The sequence below is a fragment of the Caloenas nicobarica genome, chromosome 5, assembly GCF_036013445.1.
Source record: "Caloenas nicobarica isolate bCalNic1 chromosome 5, bCalNic1.hap1, whole genome shotgun sequence".
NCBI lineage: Eukaryota > Metazoa > Chordata > Aves > Columbiformes > Columbidae > Caloenas > Caloenas nicobarica.
The window spans coordinates 9,791,476-9,809,832 of record NC_088249.1 but is presented as its reverse complement, the minus strand read 5'-3'; the positions used below and the strand labels follow the sequence as shown (position 1 = coordinate 9,809,832).

General features: G+C 42.3%; 1 protein-coding gene across 1 annotated transcript in view; it reads left to right on the top strand.

Annotated features, from left to right (window-relative positions):
• Positions 1–16,316, top strand: part of KIF26A (kinesin family member 26A) — a 102,018-nt gene extending 85,702 nt beyond the window's left edge. The window contains exons 7-15 of the mRNA XM_065636341.1: positions 906–999; positions 1,477–1,739; positions 1,991–2,174; positions 2,474–2,633; positions 4,314–4,476; positions 5,043–8,427; positions 12,966–13,156; positions 14,002–14,152; positions 14,919–16,316. Of these exons, the coding sequence (XP_065492413.1) occupies positions 906–999; positions 1,477–1,739; positions 1,991–2,174; positions 2,474–2,633; positions 4,314–4,476; positions 5,043–8,427; positions 12,966–13,156; positions 14,002–14,152; positions 14,919–15,094 (4,767 nt within the window). The 3' untranslated portion in view covers positions 15,095–16,316. The remainder of the gene's footprint in view (positions 1–905; positions 1,000–1,476; positions 1,740–1,990; positions 2,175–2,473; positions 2,634–4,313; positions 4,477–5,042; positions 8,428–12,965; positions 13,157–14,001; positions 14,153–14,918) is intronic.
• The last annotated feature ends 2,041 nt before the right edge of the window (positions 16,317–18,357 follow it).

Here is an 18,357-nt window from a genome sequence, read left to right as displayed (position 1 = left end):
GTTTTTTGTGCAGAAGTGTAGCAGTGATCTCAACATTAGTCCAGAACTGGAGGTGGCTTTCTCTTACTTGTGTTGCCAGCCCTACTGCAAGGTGGCCAGTCACATCCTGCTTCTCTGCTGGTTTTGGCACCAGTCCTTCAGGTGGTTGACCCCTGGTTTGTGCTGGGCTTGCTCAGGTCCTTGTGGTGGGCCTGTCGGGTGGCCTGTTTGTGCTGTTTCTGGGTGATGTTGGCCAGCACAGCCACTTCTGTCGCTCGAGGCAATCTTGCTGCCATGCACCTGCAGACAGTGCCTTTCATTTCGCTGCAGTTACATATTTACACCAACCCTCTCCCCTGGCCCCAGTTGCTGTACTTAATAGATGATCTTATTGTATACTTGAAACCTTCACTGATGTGGATAAACTGGTTTTAGTACACTCAAATATTTTAGCAAGTTCTCTTTATTGATGAGGTTTTTTCCCATGGAAGAGGAAAATGTGATACAATGAAGTATTATTCAGGGATCTTAATGCATTTTCTCCAGTATAAATGTCTTTTTAATTCCTGTGAGCACTCTTGAGTAGCTTGATTTCAGTGGAGTTGCTACTATTGCTGAATAGCCTTGGCTAAGCTATTATACCAGCAGGAAGCCTGGTTGGATAGCATTCAGTTTGCTACATTAGTCATAGAATCAATATTCCAAGAGAATTGGTTTAATAGGACTGAAAACTATTTTAGGCTGTAGTAGCATATTTTATTATTTTTTCAGATAGCATAGTTTCTAAAATAGTAGGGCTGGTGCCATAAAAATGGGGAGAATATTGCACCTCAAAAATATTGAGTCATTCATTTCATTACAGAAGAACAGTAAAAACCATAGCAGTATATGCTCTTTTACTTATTTGTCTCCAATCTTTCTTTCAGGCTGAGGTATGCTCTGGAACAGTAGCAGAAGTAATCCAGTCTGTTGTGAATGGTGCAGATGGTTGCATATTTTGCTTTGGTCATGTCAAGCTTGGTGAGCTCCCAAATTCGTTACAGTTAATTACTATGTCAGTCTGGTAATTACATGCTGTCAGCTCCTGGAACAATAAACCTGGAGTATATGAATAGATTAGAATTTCTTTTTAATTAGTTTTGCAAACTTATCATGGTTTATTTCTACACTGGGCTTGTAAGTTTTAATTTGAAAAGGTAAAATGTAACATCAGATTAGCTTATTCAAGAGCAAGTTTATATAGGTGCATTGTGATGAAAATCAAAAGATCAGAGATGCTTTTAACATTAATTTGCTGTGGGTCTGAGTGACAAAAATTGCAAAACTAATTGAATAAATAGTAACAGATTAATAATTAAATACTTGCATTTTTATATCTGTTCTTTCCCATTTTCTGTGCAGCACATGGCATTGCATATAATGTACGGTGGTGATATGAAGAGACACTGTCTTGTACAAGAAAGGTGAATTAAATTCATGTTTGTCTTTTCATCCTAGGAAAATCTTTTACCATGATTGGGAAAGATAGCTCCACACAAAGCCTTGGTATCATCCCCTGTGCAATTTCTTGGCTCTTCAAATTAATCAATGAACGTAAAGAAAAAACTGGGACTCGTTTCTCTATTAGAGTATCTGCTGTGGAGATCAGTGGCAAAGATGAAAACCTTAAGGATTTGTTAGCTGAAGTAGCCACTGGCAGCCTTCAGGATGGCCAGTCTCCCGGGGTTTATCTGAGAGAAGATCCAATATGCGGAACCCAGGTATAATGGATATCACAACATAGATTTTTCTGAGCTTGACTTTCTTCTGCTTTTTATTTCCTTTTATCTGACAACAATTATGACAACTTTTAAGACAGTAAAAAAAAATTATTGCTTTTAATTTATAAGCTGTTTTCCCATGGTGTACATACTTGTTTCTTTTAGTGCCCTAGATATTTAGTCAATTCAGCAAAAAATAATAAAAAAGAACGCCCCTGTGCTAATTAGTCATTTTCTTGTTTATATTCAAGCTTCAAAACCAAAGTGAGTTAAGGGCCCCAACAGCAGAGAAAGCTGCCTTTTTCCTTGATGCTGCAATTGCTGCCAGAAGTACCAGCAAACCTGAATGCGAGGAAGAAGACAGGAGGAATTCACATATGCTTTTTACTCTTCACATATACCAGTATCGCATGGAGAAGAGTGGCAAAGGAGGAAGTATGAATCTTCTTACTGTATTGTTTATTTTTAAATGATGTGGGTTTTGGGTTAGTTTAAACAATAATTTGCAATAAACTTAGAAAGAAAAAATGAAGTGAACCCTCAAGCCAGCCAAGTCACCTTTAACTTCGGTAGTTGTGGCTAATATCTCGTTTCCTTACTATTAATATTTAATTTGGTCATTATCCCATGCTGTATTCTTTTTTTTCCTCATTTGAATACATTTTAAATACCAAGTTTGCTTTGAGCCCTTGCAAGAACCTGACGTACAACTGTTTTCCCCTTTTTTGTTTCAGTGTCTGGAGGACGCAGCCGTTTGCATCTCATTGATCTGGGGAGCTGTGAAAAAGTGCTGAGCAAGAGCCGAGATGCAGGAGGTTCTCTGTGTCTGTCTCTCTCTGCCCTGGGCAATGTAATTTTGGCCTTAATTAATGGTGCTAAGCATGTGCCATATAAGTAAGTGAATTATTGTCTGCATTATCTTAAATTTGTGGTTGATGTTACTTTAGCAATGAATTGCATCAGTCTACTCTTTACCTAAAATGAAGTTGAAGTTCTTTCAGAGAGGGATCTGTCTTCTTATCTTAAGGTCAGTTGTATATTACAGATACATGTATCCATTTATCTGTCTATATGTATATATACACACACACACAACTTTTAAAATGTCACGTAGTAACAGGAAATTCCTAATTACATGAGAAAAAATTGTATGGATAATGGTAGATACTCAATTTGGGTGAAACATTGAGGAGAGTGTGATTGTTGAAAAACGCAGGGGGAAATGGCCAAAATGTTTTTTTTTCTTCTATCTCCTCTTTGTTTCCTGGGTTTGGAATTCAGAGCAATCTCAACCAGCTCGATATTAGTGAAGAATTACATCAGAATTTCATAGGATTTTCTCTCCCTTTTCCAAATTCAAAAATTGCTTTGAAATTTCAGAAAACACTAGAGAGCTTATCAAGTATGATCATCAAAGGTTGTCATTTTTTATGCCTTTTTGAATGATACATCTTTTCAATTAAAAAAAAAAAAGACCACCATGTGGTTTAGCGGAGGTGAACATTTAGGTGTGGTCTTCTGCAGAGTGTATTTGACAATAATATGTCAAACACACCTGTGGGAAGCCCAGTCTAAAGATGAGAGCCACATTGTAAACACCCTTACCAGAACTTGGCCTTCAGTCCTTAAATTTAATTGCTGCTTGTGTTCATGTGTTATAACTTTGTGCCTTCATTATCAATCATGTCATTTCACATATTTATGTACTGCTGCGTTTCAAACAGGTGTTCTTTCTTTCTGTATTAGGCAGAAAGATCTTCTCCTCAGGCTAGTTGCTAGGTTTGCAGATGAGAGCAGAGGATGGATGGGTTAGAATAGGGAAGGGCAGATCCTCAACTTTATCACCTGCCACGATTTGGTGAGCAGAGATATGACGGTACTTCCCACATGTTGGGCCAGCTCACGGGGGCAATAGGAAGCTGCCTTCAGGGAACGCTGGGGATAGATGTCTTGGAGACCAAAGGGGGACAAAATGTCACTTGCCTTGTCAGGTTTTCTGTCCAGGAAAGCCTTCACAGAGAAATTCTGCTTCCCATTTGCTATGTCAGAGCAGAGCACAGCAGGCAGAACTGAAACTAGATTAGTTGGGGTGGCACTGATAATGTACTTCTGATATCTAACATTGTTATGTTTGTTTAGAGTTTTCTTATCACTTCTGTTGACTATTTTCTTCTTATCAAAATTGTTTGCATAGAGCTCACAGAGCTTAGCTATCCAGGTACTAAGTCTGCACAGGTAAAAATACAGCACTCATGAGCTTTTGGGGTAATATGAGCTAAATCTGAGATAACTAAAGTAGTTATCAATTATTTTACAGTTGTCTAAGTAACAAATAAAATGACGTACCGTAATGCAAATACACATGCAGATAAATAATCAAATTGGTAGTATCTTTGTATGTGTACGTCTAGAGACATTTCCAGTGTGGTCAAATAATAGGAGCATATTTCTTATCTACATGTACCATACACGCATATATCCTATGAGAGAGAAAGCACAGCTTGTGATGTAGAAAACTGCAAAACAAGATTGTGATATTTTCAAGCCATCTCAGCGTTCTCATTTTTTACACAGGGACAACAAGTTGACAATGCTGTTGAGGGAATCACTTGGGAACATCAACTGCAGAACTACTATGATTGCACATATTTCTGACTCCCCAGCCAATTATGCAGAAACTCTCACCACCATTCAGCTTGCATCGCGAATCCACCGAATGAGAAAGAAGAAATCCAAGGTTGGTTCACAAACAAGCAGCAATTAATTCATTTGAAAATGAGTTTTCCTAACCTCTCAGTGGGGGAACGTGGGATTTCTCGGTGGTAAGAAGTAATACAAAATGCATGAAAGCTCAGGAGAGGAACTGACAAATGACTTGGTGCTGAGCCATCATCCTGCCCCCAATCCTTAATCCTGAAATTACCTTCTTTTTGTTCCAAACACGTATTCTTTCTTTGCTTATATATGGAACTATCTCAAAAGCTCCTATTAATTAAAAACCAATAAGGAAGGAACAGAAAACTGTTGAGGAGAATGACAATACATAATATTTAATGGAAATTATCTGAAAAGGTGTGATTGTTATATTACTCTTTATACAGTAAAATTTATGTAGCATGGCCTTGTTATTTTAATTCACACTCTAACATTTTTCCACTAGATGTAGTTGTGATAGTATAAACAAAGCACAGAGTATATAGCAAACCTGAAGTTTTAGTCAATTATATGAGCATATAATAATTATGTGAGCACTCTTATGTATCAATTAATATTAATATATTTTCCCTTATTGATAATTTGCAGTATGCGTCCAGCTCGTCTGGAGGAGAGAGTTCATGTGAAGAAGGACATGTCCGAAGACCGCCCCATTTGCGACCATTCCACCCACGAACTGTTGCCCTTGACCCTGACCTTCCTGTCCTGAGTATATCTAGTGATCCTGATTATTCCTCCAGCAGTGAACAGTCTTGTGATACTGTCATCTATGTTGGTCCCAATGGTGCAGCTTTGTCTGACAGGGAATTGACAGATAATGAAGGTCCTCCAGAGTTTGTTCCCATCATCCCGTCCCTAAACAAGAAGAGAAATAAAGACAATTCCGCTATTGGTAGGAGTTCTGACAAGGACCATTTTAAATGCAACACTTTTGCTGAACTGCAAGAAAGGTTAGAGTGCATTGATGGAAGTGAGGAACCCATCAAATTTGCCTGTGGAGAAATGTCTGTTGTGTCCAATTGTAGTCCAGTCCCTGGAGGTACAGAAAATGCACAGTCTAAGCTGATAAAGGAAAAAATATCTTCTCCTTCTGGAGGACTTAAGAAACCAGTTCCACAAGAAACTGCATCTCCCAAAAAAGGACATAACCTTCCTTTCCAGGCTGTTGCTTCAAGGGGTGGCAATGGCAATTGTCATGAAAAGAGCACACCTCAATTGAAAACAGAGCTTTCCAAGCCACAGAGCAGAGCTGACAACAAAATAATAGACTCGATGCTGGAGGGAGAGAGAGAGACAATCATCGATTCTCTGCAGTCCTCAAGGTGTAGCTCTTCAAGGAATCCGGAGCAGAATAAAGCCCCGGCTGAATGTGGCATTAAGGAAAAGCCCTCGTATGCAAAGAGACCCTTGCCAACCCCGGCGCCTCCACCTCTGCAGCAGAAAGAGCCAGTGCCAAGCTCCAAAGCTGAGAATTTGGAACTGGACAATAGCAGTGGAGTTCGGACTCCTCCTGTGGGAATGAGCAAGCAGATAGGAAACGAACCTGAGCAAAACCCTGTAGGAAGCACGTTCCTGGTTGGTAGCAGCCCCCAGAATCAGTCAGGTGCGATAGAGGTACACAGCTTCAGGTCAGCGTTCAGAGGGAAGTGTTTTGATCGGGATATACTAACCACCACGGTGACTTTGCAGCAGCCTGTTGAGCTGAATGGAGAGGATGAGCTTGTTTTCACTGTGGTGGAAGAACTGTCCATTAGTGGGATTATGGATAATGGAAGACCTTCCAGTATCATTAGCTTTAACAGTGACTGCTCCCTTCAGGCTCTTGCATCGGGTTCAAGGCCGGTCAGTATTATCAGCAGCATAAATGATGAGTTTGATGCTTATACCTCACAGGAGACTTCTACTGGTGTAAATATTGATATTGTTGTGCCCTTTACTAAGGATCCCTTTACCAGCAGCAGACGTTCCTCCATCAGTTCGTGGCTTAGTGAAGTCAGCATCTGTACAATCGAAAGTGATGGAGCCCAGTCCAGTGACAGTTTTGTCGCACAGTCGTCTTACAGCTGTAATAAGTCCGAGGAACCCTTCAACTTGGATTCATCCCATTTATCTGTCCCCCTGAAAAGTGCTCTAAATGACAGTGGATTTTGCTTCTCTGAACTGGAGAGTGAGAGCTTGAATTCCAGCAAGCTGTCCTCAGGCATCAGCAAGAGCCCTCAAGCCTCTGAAACTACCAAAGCGTCTCAGATAAAAAGTGCTTTTTGTGTCACTGATCAGCCAGTAAAAATAAAATTTACTAATTCTCGTGATATGCCTGTGATAGAAACAATACATTCTAGTCTTCCTAGGAAAACAAAAACTACCTCGTCTCCAATCCACAATAATACTGTCCTCAGCTATAAAGAGCTGCAGAATCCACATGGTATATTTGAAGATCCCTGGCTGTTGCGCACTGATTATCAGTTGGAAGCAAAACCTGCAGACTCACTGCTGTGTCAAAAATCTCATGCATTTGGTACTGAGAAGCAGCCAGGAAAGGCTGCCGAGTATTTTGGCCCAGCACCGGGACCAACAAAATCACAGACTATGCTTGCCTGTTCGCAGAGAGTTGTGGATGGTTGCGAAATGGTCTGCAAATCCTCCAGCGGAGCTGCAAAGAAGTCAGAAGTTGCGATGAAGATGCCACAGCTGAAGAGAGGAGCCACCACTCTGGGAGTGATGCCAGTGTCACATGCCAACAGTACTTTGTCGGAGGCCATGACCCGAGGGAATTCGGATGTTCCCTTGGCCACTGGCAGCTTGAAATCATCACTGGGAAAGAAGAATGCACCACAGAAGACAACCATGTTGTCCAGGCCAGGTGGGCCGACACCTCCAACACCTCCTGTACGCAAATCGAGCCTGGAGCAGAAACCTGTTGGTCTGGGCAATGGTGGGGGAAAAGCCTCTGGCCTCGACTTTGCCAGAGCTGCTGTGCCAAAGGTTGAAGACGACACAGATTTGCGGCTGAAAGCAGGGTCTTACTTCAGCGACAGTGCCAGCAGCAAAATGAGCCTGAAGGGAGACCACTCTTTGCCCAAGATGACGTCCAGCCTAAAGGCGAAGGCGTCGAAGAGTGAAGCCGTGCACCGTTACGGGAGTCACATGTCTCTGGAGAGGTGTGACAGCCTGACATCGGTTGGATGCAAAACAAGTGTGGTGAGAGAGAGTGGGAGCACCAGCAACAGCCGGGCAGGACGCTCCGTCCCCAGACTGGGGGTCCCCCCGGTTGCCTCTGGTATGGGTTTAGCACCACCCTTCACCGCCCCTGTGCCTGGTAAAAACAGCCAGGCAAAACCCACAGCTAACCAGAAGGTGCAATCGAACGGGAATAAAAACCGGTGCCTCTCTGCCAGCGGGTCAAAGTCTCTCAGTTCCTCTGTGAAGTCCCTGGTGCAGCCCGCAGGGAAGGGCTCTGGCATGGCCCCTGGCGGGAAGATGGCTCCCCGCTCCGTGCAGCCCGTCAGCAGCAAACCCGGCCGAGGGACCATCATGGGAACCAAGCAGGCCATGAGGGCAGCCAACAGCCGTGTGAATGAGCTGGTGTCGGGTGGCTCTGCCAAGGCGGGCCACTTCCGAGGCTCCACCGACTCCGACAGTGGCAACGACAGCGGCATTAACCTCAGCGACGAGAAGTCGCAGATCCCGGTGCTGCCATCTCCATACAGCAAGATAACAGCACCCCGGCGGCCTCAGCGGTACAGCAGTGGGCACGGCAGCGACAACAGCAGCGTCCTAAGTGGGGAGCTGCCGCCGGCCATGGGTCGGACGGCTCTGTTTTACCACAGCGGGGGCAGCAGTGGCTACGAGAGCATGATTCGGGACAGCGAGGCCACGGGCAGCGCCTCTTCGGCGCACGACTCCATGAGCGAAAGCGGGATGTCATCACCAGGACGGATGAGGAGCCTTAAGTCTCCCAAGAAACGATCGACAGGTAAGGAGCGAAGGGGAAGGTGACCAAGTGTCCACCGCTGTGTCCCTGGGGATGGGGGTGGGTTTCATGGCATCTCTGACAGAGAGAGAGAGGAGGTTTGGGGGAAACTCAAAGCATGGGGGGGTGGACTGCCTGCGTGCACTTGTGTGTGCATGCATATCGCTGTGACAGCAGCTACCTGTCATTTATTTCACTTCAAAGCTCCAGGTGTGACACAGGTGCTGTGGCGGAGAGGGCAGGGGAGGCGCTGGGCACCCCGGGGCGCCGGCAGCCTCCTTGCGAGGGAGGAGGCAGCAGGTGGATGATGGCAGACGGGGGGACATTCCTTCCTCCCTCAGCAGGGTTGGCAGCGAGCGTGGCACCAGGGTGGCCCAAAATAGGAGGGTGTTACAGGTGGGTTGGGAAGAATGAGGATGCTGGATGGGTGCTGATGACTTTTGTTGTGAGGATCAAGTGAGTGTCGGGGAAGACTGGTGGTGAGGGGAGGAGGAGCTCTGCTGCCAGGTGTCTGTGAGATGGGCCGGGACCGTATTTTGGAAGCAAGGGAATAGGCCTAGAGGGCAGAAGAATGTTTGTGAATTTATGAGGATTGCTGAATGTGCCTTAGATCACCCAAGGTAAGGCTTAGGGGCAGAGCAGTAGGGTGCGTACGTAACATGCAGCAGCTCTTACATTAATGCTACCTGCTAATTGCAAAATTATTGTATTGTACTGTAATAGTGTTTTTGTAAAGAAATTTTAGAGTGTACATGTGGATACCATAGGCAATAGAAAACTGACAGGGGGAGTTGCTCAGAAGAGGTGGCTCAGGCTCACGTGCTGTGCAAGGCAGATGCATCAACTATGCTGTGCGAAGGTGGGCGCACGAGAGCCAGGTCCCTTTCCTGCTCTCCGGTGCCTTTCCATATGGCTTTCGCAGGTGGTGCTCATGTAAGCGCCACTAGTTGTAGCCAACTCAAAAACGGGCTCATATGACTGCTGTTACATTATTAATTTTTAGTGATCTAGGTTGGAGTCTTGTAGTGTCGTAAAGAATCAGTGGCAGTCAATGCTGTGTAGCTAATGACCAACAGCCTCATTCAGCAACCAAGTAAGTGTACTGACTGTTGGAAATATAGTAGTAACTTAATATCAGCAACGTGCTGAATCTGAGCGTTTGGTTGGAAAGTGGTAGTTATTGCAGTCCCTGTAGACACCCATGATGCTCAATTCTGGCAGTAAAACCAAATGAGTTAAACTGATGTAGATCTCATGGTGCTTTCTGGTCAAAGAAACTGAGTTGCTTCAGCAGGTGATAAATAATTTTGGAAAGTTAGTGCCACGTTTGCTGCAGTTCTCTTTCCATAGCATATCAAACTCTTAAGCCTTTCCTACAAATCAATATTAACAGCTATATGAGTTGGACATGTATTGAGAAAGCATTACCCACTGATGGATTTGTATTTGGTTTTGCCCCAGGAAATGCTTATAAGGTCTTTAATAATGATGAACTATTTCTTTTTCCAATTGAAATTGCTCTATATCAGTAAATTATGTCTTACTTTTTTGGAGTGCTGTAGACTTTAAGACAATAATGTGTTTTATACATGAAATGAGGTTTCCTAGGAAGATAATGAAATATTTCTTACAATAAATGTTTGGTGCAGACTTATTATGGCCTAAAATATATTTTAATATTTGCAAAGTGTTAGAGATTCATGGAGTAGCCTATGTTGCTCCAAACTATGTTGAAGTCATGCAGTCTCTGGATTTAGGGACAGATCCTACTTCCATACATGTCACTGGAAACCTTGCCCCCTTATATTTTAACTTCATCTTTGGAGAAATGACGTTGACCCTGGCTGGTACAGTGGAAGGATATGAAATCTCTCTGCTTAGTATATGTGTTTGACTACGTCTGTTTGTTGTCCTCTTCAGAGGGATTCTGCTGTCGCCAAAGTGGTTACAGGACCAGAGTTACAGTGGGTGATTTCAGTGGGCAGGACTACAGTCGTGATTCAGGCTAACTGAATTGTGGTTGTGAGAATGATGAATAGGTGGTGTAGAAGTTGAATCAAGTCTTCCTCTTTCCAAAATATTCCCATTGTGATAATTCTTTTTATTTAGAAATTAGAAGGATGCAATTAAGAATTAGAGACGTTTTTCTTAAGAATATGTAAAGCAGGTAACTCTTCAGGTGTCTATTAAGATCTGTTGCTCTTGGGGGTACCTGCTGGGATTTTGTCTCCATTTCATGTTGAAGTTTATGTGACAGGGTTTATGTGACAGTGTTTACCTGACAGCACTTAAATCTTCTGTAGAGGTCTCAGCCCAGAAGTTATTTTGGCAGCGTTGACCTCTGAGCAGCACTGTCTCACCTGTTCGATGTGCTCCCTTTTGTAAGGGCACCAGAAGAAATAAGACTCCTTACTTCTGAATTGGTTTTCAATAAGAGAGGGAAGTTAGCCACTAAATTTATTGCCACCGGTTGCCCAAAAGCTGCTTATACTCTAATGCTGTCATGTGACATTTAAGCTTGTTTCTGGTGGCCTTCAGCCCTTCTTTTTACTAGGGATTAAGCTGCAGCCTTGTTAATATTGCTTCACCGTCTCTATGCATATACTCATCCTTGACGCACATAGTGTAAACATCAGCCTTTTAGAGAACAAAGAGAGACTTACAATTAAAAAAAAGATGCTGGACACCAAAGCGCCAACTCTTGTATACAAAAATACCAGCATTTTTGAAGGACCGAGGTCAGTCTCTGATTCATGAAACTTGAGCCGTAGCAGGTGCATCAAGGTGGCAGTATGGTGGTGTTTGTAAATTGGGAATTGGTGAGTTTCGTCATGCTCTGAGCTGCTAAGTGTTGGTGCACGTGGGTGGTGATAGGCCTTGACATTAGAGGTGGCTCAGGTTGCAGCTTGGTTGGTTGCTGACTTCTGAATGCTTCCGAATCCCACAGGCATTGAGAACTGCTGATATTTAGCACCTTGTGGTGGGTTGACCCTAGCTGGATGCCAGGTGCCCACCAAAGCTCCTCTAGCACTCCCCCTCCTTAGCTGGACTGGCGAGAGAAAATAAAACAAAAGGCTCATGGGTTAAGATAAGGGCAGGGAGAGATCACTCACCGATTATCATAAAGAGAGAAACAAACTCAACTTGGGGAAGATTAGTTTAATTTATTACAAATCAAATAGAGCAGGGTAATGAGAAATAAACCCAAATCTTAAAAAGCTTCCCCCCACCCCTCCCTACTTCCCAGGTTCAACGTCACTCCCAATTCCTCTACCTCCTCCCTCAGACCAGCACAGAGGGTTAGGGAATGGGGGTTCATGTGGTCAATTGGGGGTTCAATGTGGTCAGTTCATTACACGTTGTCTCTGACGCTCCTTCCTCCTCACTCTCTTCCCCTGTGCCAGTGTGGGGGCAGGAGACAATTCTCCACAAGCTTCTTCAGCGTGAGTCCTTCCCATGGGCTGCAGTTCTTCACAAACTGCTATGGTATGGGTCCCTTGCACGGGGTGCAGTCTTTCAGGAACAGACTGCTCCAGCACGTGTCCCCACATGGGATCCTTCCAGAAAATCTGCTCCAGCCTGGGCTTCTCTCTCCATGGGGCCACAGGTCCTGCCAGGAGCCTGCTCCAGTGTGAGCTTCCCATGGGGTCACAGTCTCCTTTGGGCATCCACCTGCTTCAGTGTGGGGTCCTCCATGGGCTGCAGGGGAATCTCTGCTCCAGCACCTGGAGCATCTCCTTCCCTCCGCCCCCTTCACTGACCTTGGTGTCTGCAGAGTTGCTGCTCTCACATATTCCAACTCCTCTCTTCTGGTTGCAGTTGCTGTTGTGCAACATTTTTTTCTCCTCCTTAAATATGTTACCACAGAGGTGCTACCACTGTTGCTGATGGGCTTGGCCTTGGCCAGTGTCAGGTCTGTCTTGGAGCCAGCTGGCATTGGCTCTATCAGACATGGGGGAAGCTTCTAGCAGCTTCTCACAGAAGCCACCCTGTAGCCCTGCTGCTACTGAAACCTGGCCATGCAGACCCAGTACATACCTTAAAGCATTGGTAGTAGTTTTGGAAGGAACTGTTTGCTCTTTGCAAAGAGCTAATATGATGAAAGGGATCTCGTGTAGCCCTGCTTCACTTTAACTGGAGGAGCAGGAGATTTCCACATTTGTATGCTGTTATCAGTATTGGTTTGAAATTACTATCTCGTTGACACTGCAAGGTAACGAATACCACTGTAGCCCACCAAAGAAAAATTAAGTCAGGTGAAATATTTTTGCAAGGAGGGGATAAAGAATTGATGGTCAGACACATGTTTTCACAGAATCACAGAGAGAAGAACTGCTGTTACTCCCATCCGTGAACCAAGTGGGACATACTTTGTTAAGGAAGTAACTCAGCAGCCTGAGGGTGTTTTACTAAAAGGAAAAGATCAAGAAAAGCATTTCTTCCTAAGTGTCCTGAGAACCTAGATCTTTCATTCATTGCAGTACATTCTGCAGTCTGATAGTCTCCTAGAGTCTGAGGAGCACTTGTGTTTTGTATTTTAGGTCTCCAGCGTCGTAGACTGATTCCTGCTCCATTACCTGATGCTGCCTCCCTAGGAAGAAAACCCAGTGTCACTGGCCAATGGGTTGATCTACCACCTTTGCCGGGCACTCTAAAAGAGCCATTTGAAATTAAAGTTTATGAGATAGATGATGTGGAACGATTACAGCGACACAGACAAGAGGAAACTGAGGTCAGCACATATTTTAAAACATTTGTAGGCAACTTAAATTACAGTATACCCACAGAATCCTTGCTTGAATGCTAGAATGGTGTTCAGAAAATTGATTGCAATTAAAGCACTGTAATTATTAATTTTACAATTCATATGTTGGTGTCCCCTTAACACAGAAAATGAAAATGATTACTGTCTAAAATTAATTGTGTCTAACATGACTGATGGTACAAATGGAAGTTACCAATGAATACATTATGAGAAGACTTTAGAATCTTAGTCTGGCTGATGAAACCTTAGTCTCCCTCAACTACAGCATCATTAACTCTTTATGTAAATGACAGGATTCTATTAAATCAGGAATGCACTGAGTTTAATTTACTTGTAACTGGAAAACACTTCAGCTAATTCTATTTTGGAGACCAGAATTCTATATTCCTCTGATGCCTTTTTCCCATTTCTTTCATAATAGCCTTTCCAGGATGTTGAGAAGGTAGGAGTGCTTCTAAGATTTTAGGATTAAATATAGCTCTCACAGTATTGTTAGGTTGTGTTTATCGTTCGCGTTGCTAGAAAAAAAAATCCTCTACAAACAGTAGTAATTTCAGAATGTATTAGAGATGTTTGCTAATTCAGAGAAGTGCAACAAATGCTCGAGTGATGTAGCATGCTGTTCCTCTGGTTTGGAATCCATTAATGTAAACTTCAAATAAAAAACCCCAAAACCCACCAACCCCACAACCAAAAAAGCAACCCACGTGCTAACTCTAAGAAGTAAAGAGCTGGGAGCAATTTGTGTCAAACTGTTGGAGGCCAGCTCATAACAGGGAAATTAATGAAATGGTCTTTCTGTGTCTTAAAAGGGTCTGATGTATTTCCATACCAAGCTGAAGATACTAGAAAGGCGCCAGCAGAGAATCAGAGAAGTGAAGGCAAAGCATGATTTTTTGAAGGAAGAATTAGAAGAGACAAAGTGCAGGTTGATGATGGATCCAAAAAAGTGGAAGGAAGACTGTAAGTACTTTGCAAAAACGGCAGTATGATCAGCATGTAACAAACTTTGAGCACGTGAGCAGTCCCACTGAAAAAATGAAGCACTTGCTAACATATTTTGCTGAATTGAGACCTAAAATACTCTGTGACTCTATTTTTATTTCTGTTATACGTGATTTGTTCAGTGCTGAGTAGTACCAGAAATGAACACCCCATCCCCCCCAGCCCAAACCAACCAGACAAGAACAGCAAAACAATGTGGAGACTCACAGTGGTGCTTGTTAATATTAAAAATTTATATAACCTTTTATTATCTTTCCAAAGAAGGAAAAAAATGTTTCCTTATTCGTATTATAGCTGGGAAACTGAGGCCCGAGATTTGTTCACAGACTGAGTCTTGTGCTTAACTTGGAGCCTCAAGGTAGAGTTTTGCATCTACTGAACAAAGTGAAAAAAAGAAAATCTTAATTCAAGAGAAATAAAACTGTACTCTACGTTATTAAGAATATTTTTACAGTGAAGGTGGTGTAACACTGGCCCAGGTGGCCCAGAGAGGTGGTGGATGCCCCATCCCTGGAGACATCCCAGGCCAGGCTGAACAGGGCTCTGAGCAACCTGATCTGGGTGAAGATGTCCCTGCTCATGGCAGGGGGGTTGGACTGGATGAGCTTTGAAGGTCACTTCCAACCCAAACTATTCTATGATTCTGTGATCGTTGGCTCCTTTGTGATAGAATAATTGCTTGCTATGGGCTGTTTCTCTTACTCAGTAATTTTTTGTCTGACAGTTGAAGTGGATCCCGATCTTGATAAGGAGTCACAGGAGTACCTGGAGGCACTGGAACAAGTCACAGAGGAACTGGAACAGTTTGTTAATCTTTGCAAGTCACATATCATGATAGTGACGTGTTTCGATATTGGAATAACAGATGCACAAGATGGAGCAAGGGAAGTGGAGGTTTGAAGAGAGGTTTTTCAAGGGACTGAAGGAAGTGAAGCTGGATTGTCCGATATGAAGTAAAGAGATTAAGTAGCTAGGAAGTGAAGGAAGGAAGGTGAAGCCTAAAAAGCAGCAATGAATGTTGTAAGAGAAAGAAACAGCTGAGGGATGGGTATGTTCATAAATCATTTGGTGCCTCAATGTGACCTGGACTGTACAAAGATAAAAGTAGGATCAAATGTTGCTTCTACCAGAGGGAAGCAAAGAAATTTAGTACAAACCAAGATGTTAATTAACAAACAAACATACATACAATGGAAGTGCCTTTAAAGTTAATTTGATTTTCATTTTTGTATTTGGTGCTAGAATTAAAGCCAGCAAACCTAAGCAGACCACAAAATGTATTCCTACGAAATATTTTATACTGTATAGTGTATTTATGACTATATGTAAAAAAACAAACAACATTGTAGCAAAAGCAATAAGTAAATTATGTTTTCATACCTGAACTTGCCTTCTTGTTTCACAGAAAAGCTGTTTTATGTAGCAGAATTAAAATTGTATTATAATTGTTTTCTTGGTTAGGGGTCAAGATATTTTTATGAACATTTATCTATTGAAAAGGTGTATTATGGCATTTTGAGATGATTGCTTTACCTTCAGGTTTTGTATTATTACTTTTTCAGATCAAAAGAAATGTTTGGTTTCCATTTTATATATACATATATAGATATATATTAACTGCTTAACTACTTCTTTGGTTACTAACCTCACTTATCACAGATCTGGTCTTTTTGGAGTCATAAATCTAATGTGAGGAAGTCTACAAAGGGCACTGTGGTTTGTTTTGGTTTTCTTTTTTCCTCTCTGGCTGCAGGAATTGAGAATTATGTTTATTACCAAAACCATAAAACGAACAAAAAAAGGAACAAAAAGTTTTTGTAAATGTTAAGTTAGGTCCATATTTTTATATAGTTTTGACTATAAATATAGCATTTGCATTTTGAACTTTTAAGACAAATAGTATATCTTTTTACAGTTTTTCTAAGGAAGGCAAACCCTCAGGATCAAGTTTATACATGCTGCATGAGATTTGTGCTTTTTTGAAGGAGGCCACTTAAGTGTGGAAACTATTGATAAATTGTTGCCAAACAAATACTTTTGAAAAGGTTTAATAGTGTATGTAATACCACATTTCATAACGAATCATATTTTCTAATCATCTTCCTTTTTATGGGTTTTTCAAATCCTTTGTAGAAATATGTATTATAACAGCTTGCTTCAGTTTTTATCTGTGAATAAAAGATACATCTATTGTTACGATTCCTGTGTACATGATTTTAATGTTCGGAAGAGAAAGGATGGCCTGTGGTATACTGCATTAGATGCCATGTTATGTTATCTCTTTGCCCAAGAGAGAGAACTGGGAACAGAGTTTTGACATTAGTTATCGTAAGCCAATTGAGAAAGAGAAGCAAAACACCAAAGCGTAAAATAAATAGCAGTGATAATACTTATCTTAGCACTTCAGAGTTTACAGAACAAAGACTTGCAGCTCACACGCTTGTTTTCCCTGATGAGACAAAGCAATTAAAAATGGGTCTAAAAACACAAGAAGACTTTAGGAACTGGAATCAAGCCCTGGTCACCATAGGTCCATCACAGTAAATGACTACATTCAATTCTCTCTGCTGCGTTTGCTCTCGTTAGTGGTTGTGCCTGGTCCTCATCTCCCACTGATGCTGGCTGGAGCAACTGGTCAGATTTAATGTAAAGCTAGTGCTTCTAATGACACCTTCTTGAGTATTTTCCAGCTATTTGGCCAAATGGCCTATAATGTGTGAAATTTTCCCCTCCCACTTTCTGTCTCCTTACATAGCCCTAACAGCACGGCACCCAAGCAGCAAGTTCTCTTACCCTCCCAAGAGGCCTGTGAGAGGGATGTAAATGCTTTCCTCCTCATTCTGCAGCTGGAGAAGTGGGAGCGTGAGAGCAAGTTTGATGCTTAAACATCTTTGTGGCTTTGCATAGGTTACAAAGAATGCCCTGCTCTTACCTACCTCTCTGTGATTTATCCCTGGAAAAGCATGCACCATGTTTGCTTACCGACATTTGGCACTGTGTTGGGTTGAATGCAGGGGAATGTAGCATCTAGAATTTCTCGAGGATCTTCTTGCCAATATCCTTGAATACCAGATATATTTATTAGGTTGTGAATTCCTGCTATATTTACTGTGTGTGTGCAGAAAGTGAGTTCTTCCAAAGATGGAATCAAAATCATGGAGTGATTCAATACACTGTGGTGTGTTGCTGGTGGGTTTTTGTGTGGTGTTTTTGTTGTTGGTTTTTTGTTTGTTTGTGTGTTTTGGGGTTTTTTGGTTTGTTTTTCCCCACAGCAAGGATCAGATAAATACAGTCAAAATAAAAAAGGCAGCAGCATGCGGAGGGACGAGTATTTCTTAGCAACGGGGAAAACCTCCAAATGAGAGGGCTGAAGGAGAATATATTCATGGGGAGCTCTGCATGGCGATGTTGGGGTTTGTGCTGGTGCCATTACATTGTCCTCTAGAGATGCCCATCTTAATGGTGCTGCTGCAAGGTGGGTTGATCTGTGGTAGCCTCTGAGCCCCGGGAATAGCAGGACTTCACTCACAGTCTTTTCAGGATAGCCTGTAACCCCTTCTTGAATGGACATAAGAGTTGTTGTTCCTTCTATTTGCCAGCCCCTTCGTCCTCTCCTCAGAGGTCTTCATGGTTTCTTCCCCACTTGGGCAATATTATAAACCTCTGAAATAAAAATTAAGCCACCAGTCACACATCCCAATTTTTTATGAATCTGACAATTTGTTTAAATACTCCACTATATAGTATTTGCTGATCAGTCCTGCATTCTTTGATACTTCCTTCTTAATTTCTGACTATGGTTATATTTTCCACAAAGTACCCAAAGAGACATTTCAGGGCTGCTTAGTTCCATGTTAACATGGCAACAGCATGCATATTAAATGCATTTAGCCCCTGGCTTTGTGGCACAAAACAAGTCCAAAATGAAAAATAAGGTGAGGCACTGATGGATGAAACAGCAGACTTTTCCCTATGCAAATTCTGTTCTTCATTGCTAGTTGTGGACAGTAAATTATCTTTCATATCTCAAGACCTTGGAGCCTGTAATATTCCTTTATTTAGATTACTTTTGCAGTTCTGTCCAGTTAAAATTTATACAAATATATGCTTTATGATTCAAGCGTATTTTGCAAAAGCTTAATTATATAAGGTTACAAATGATA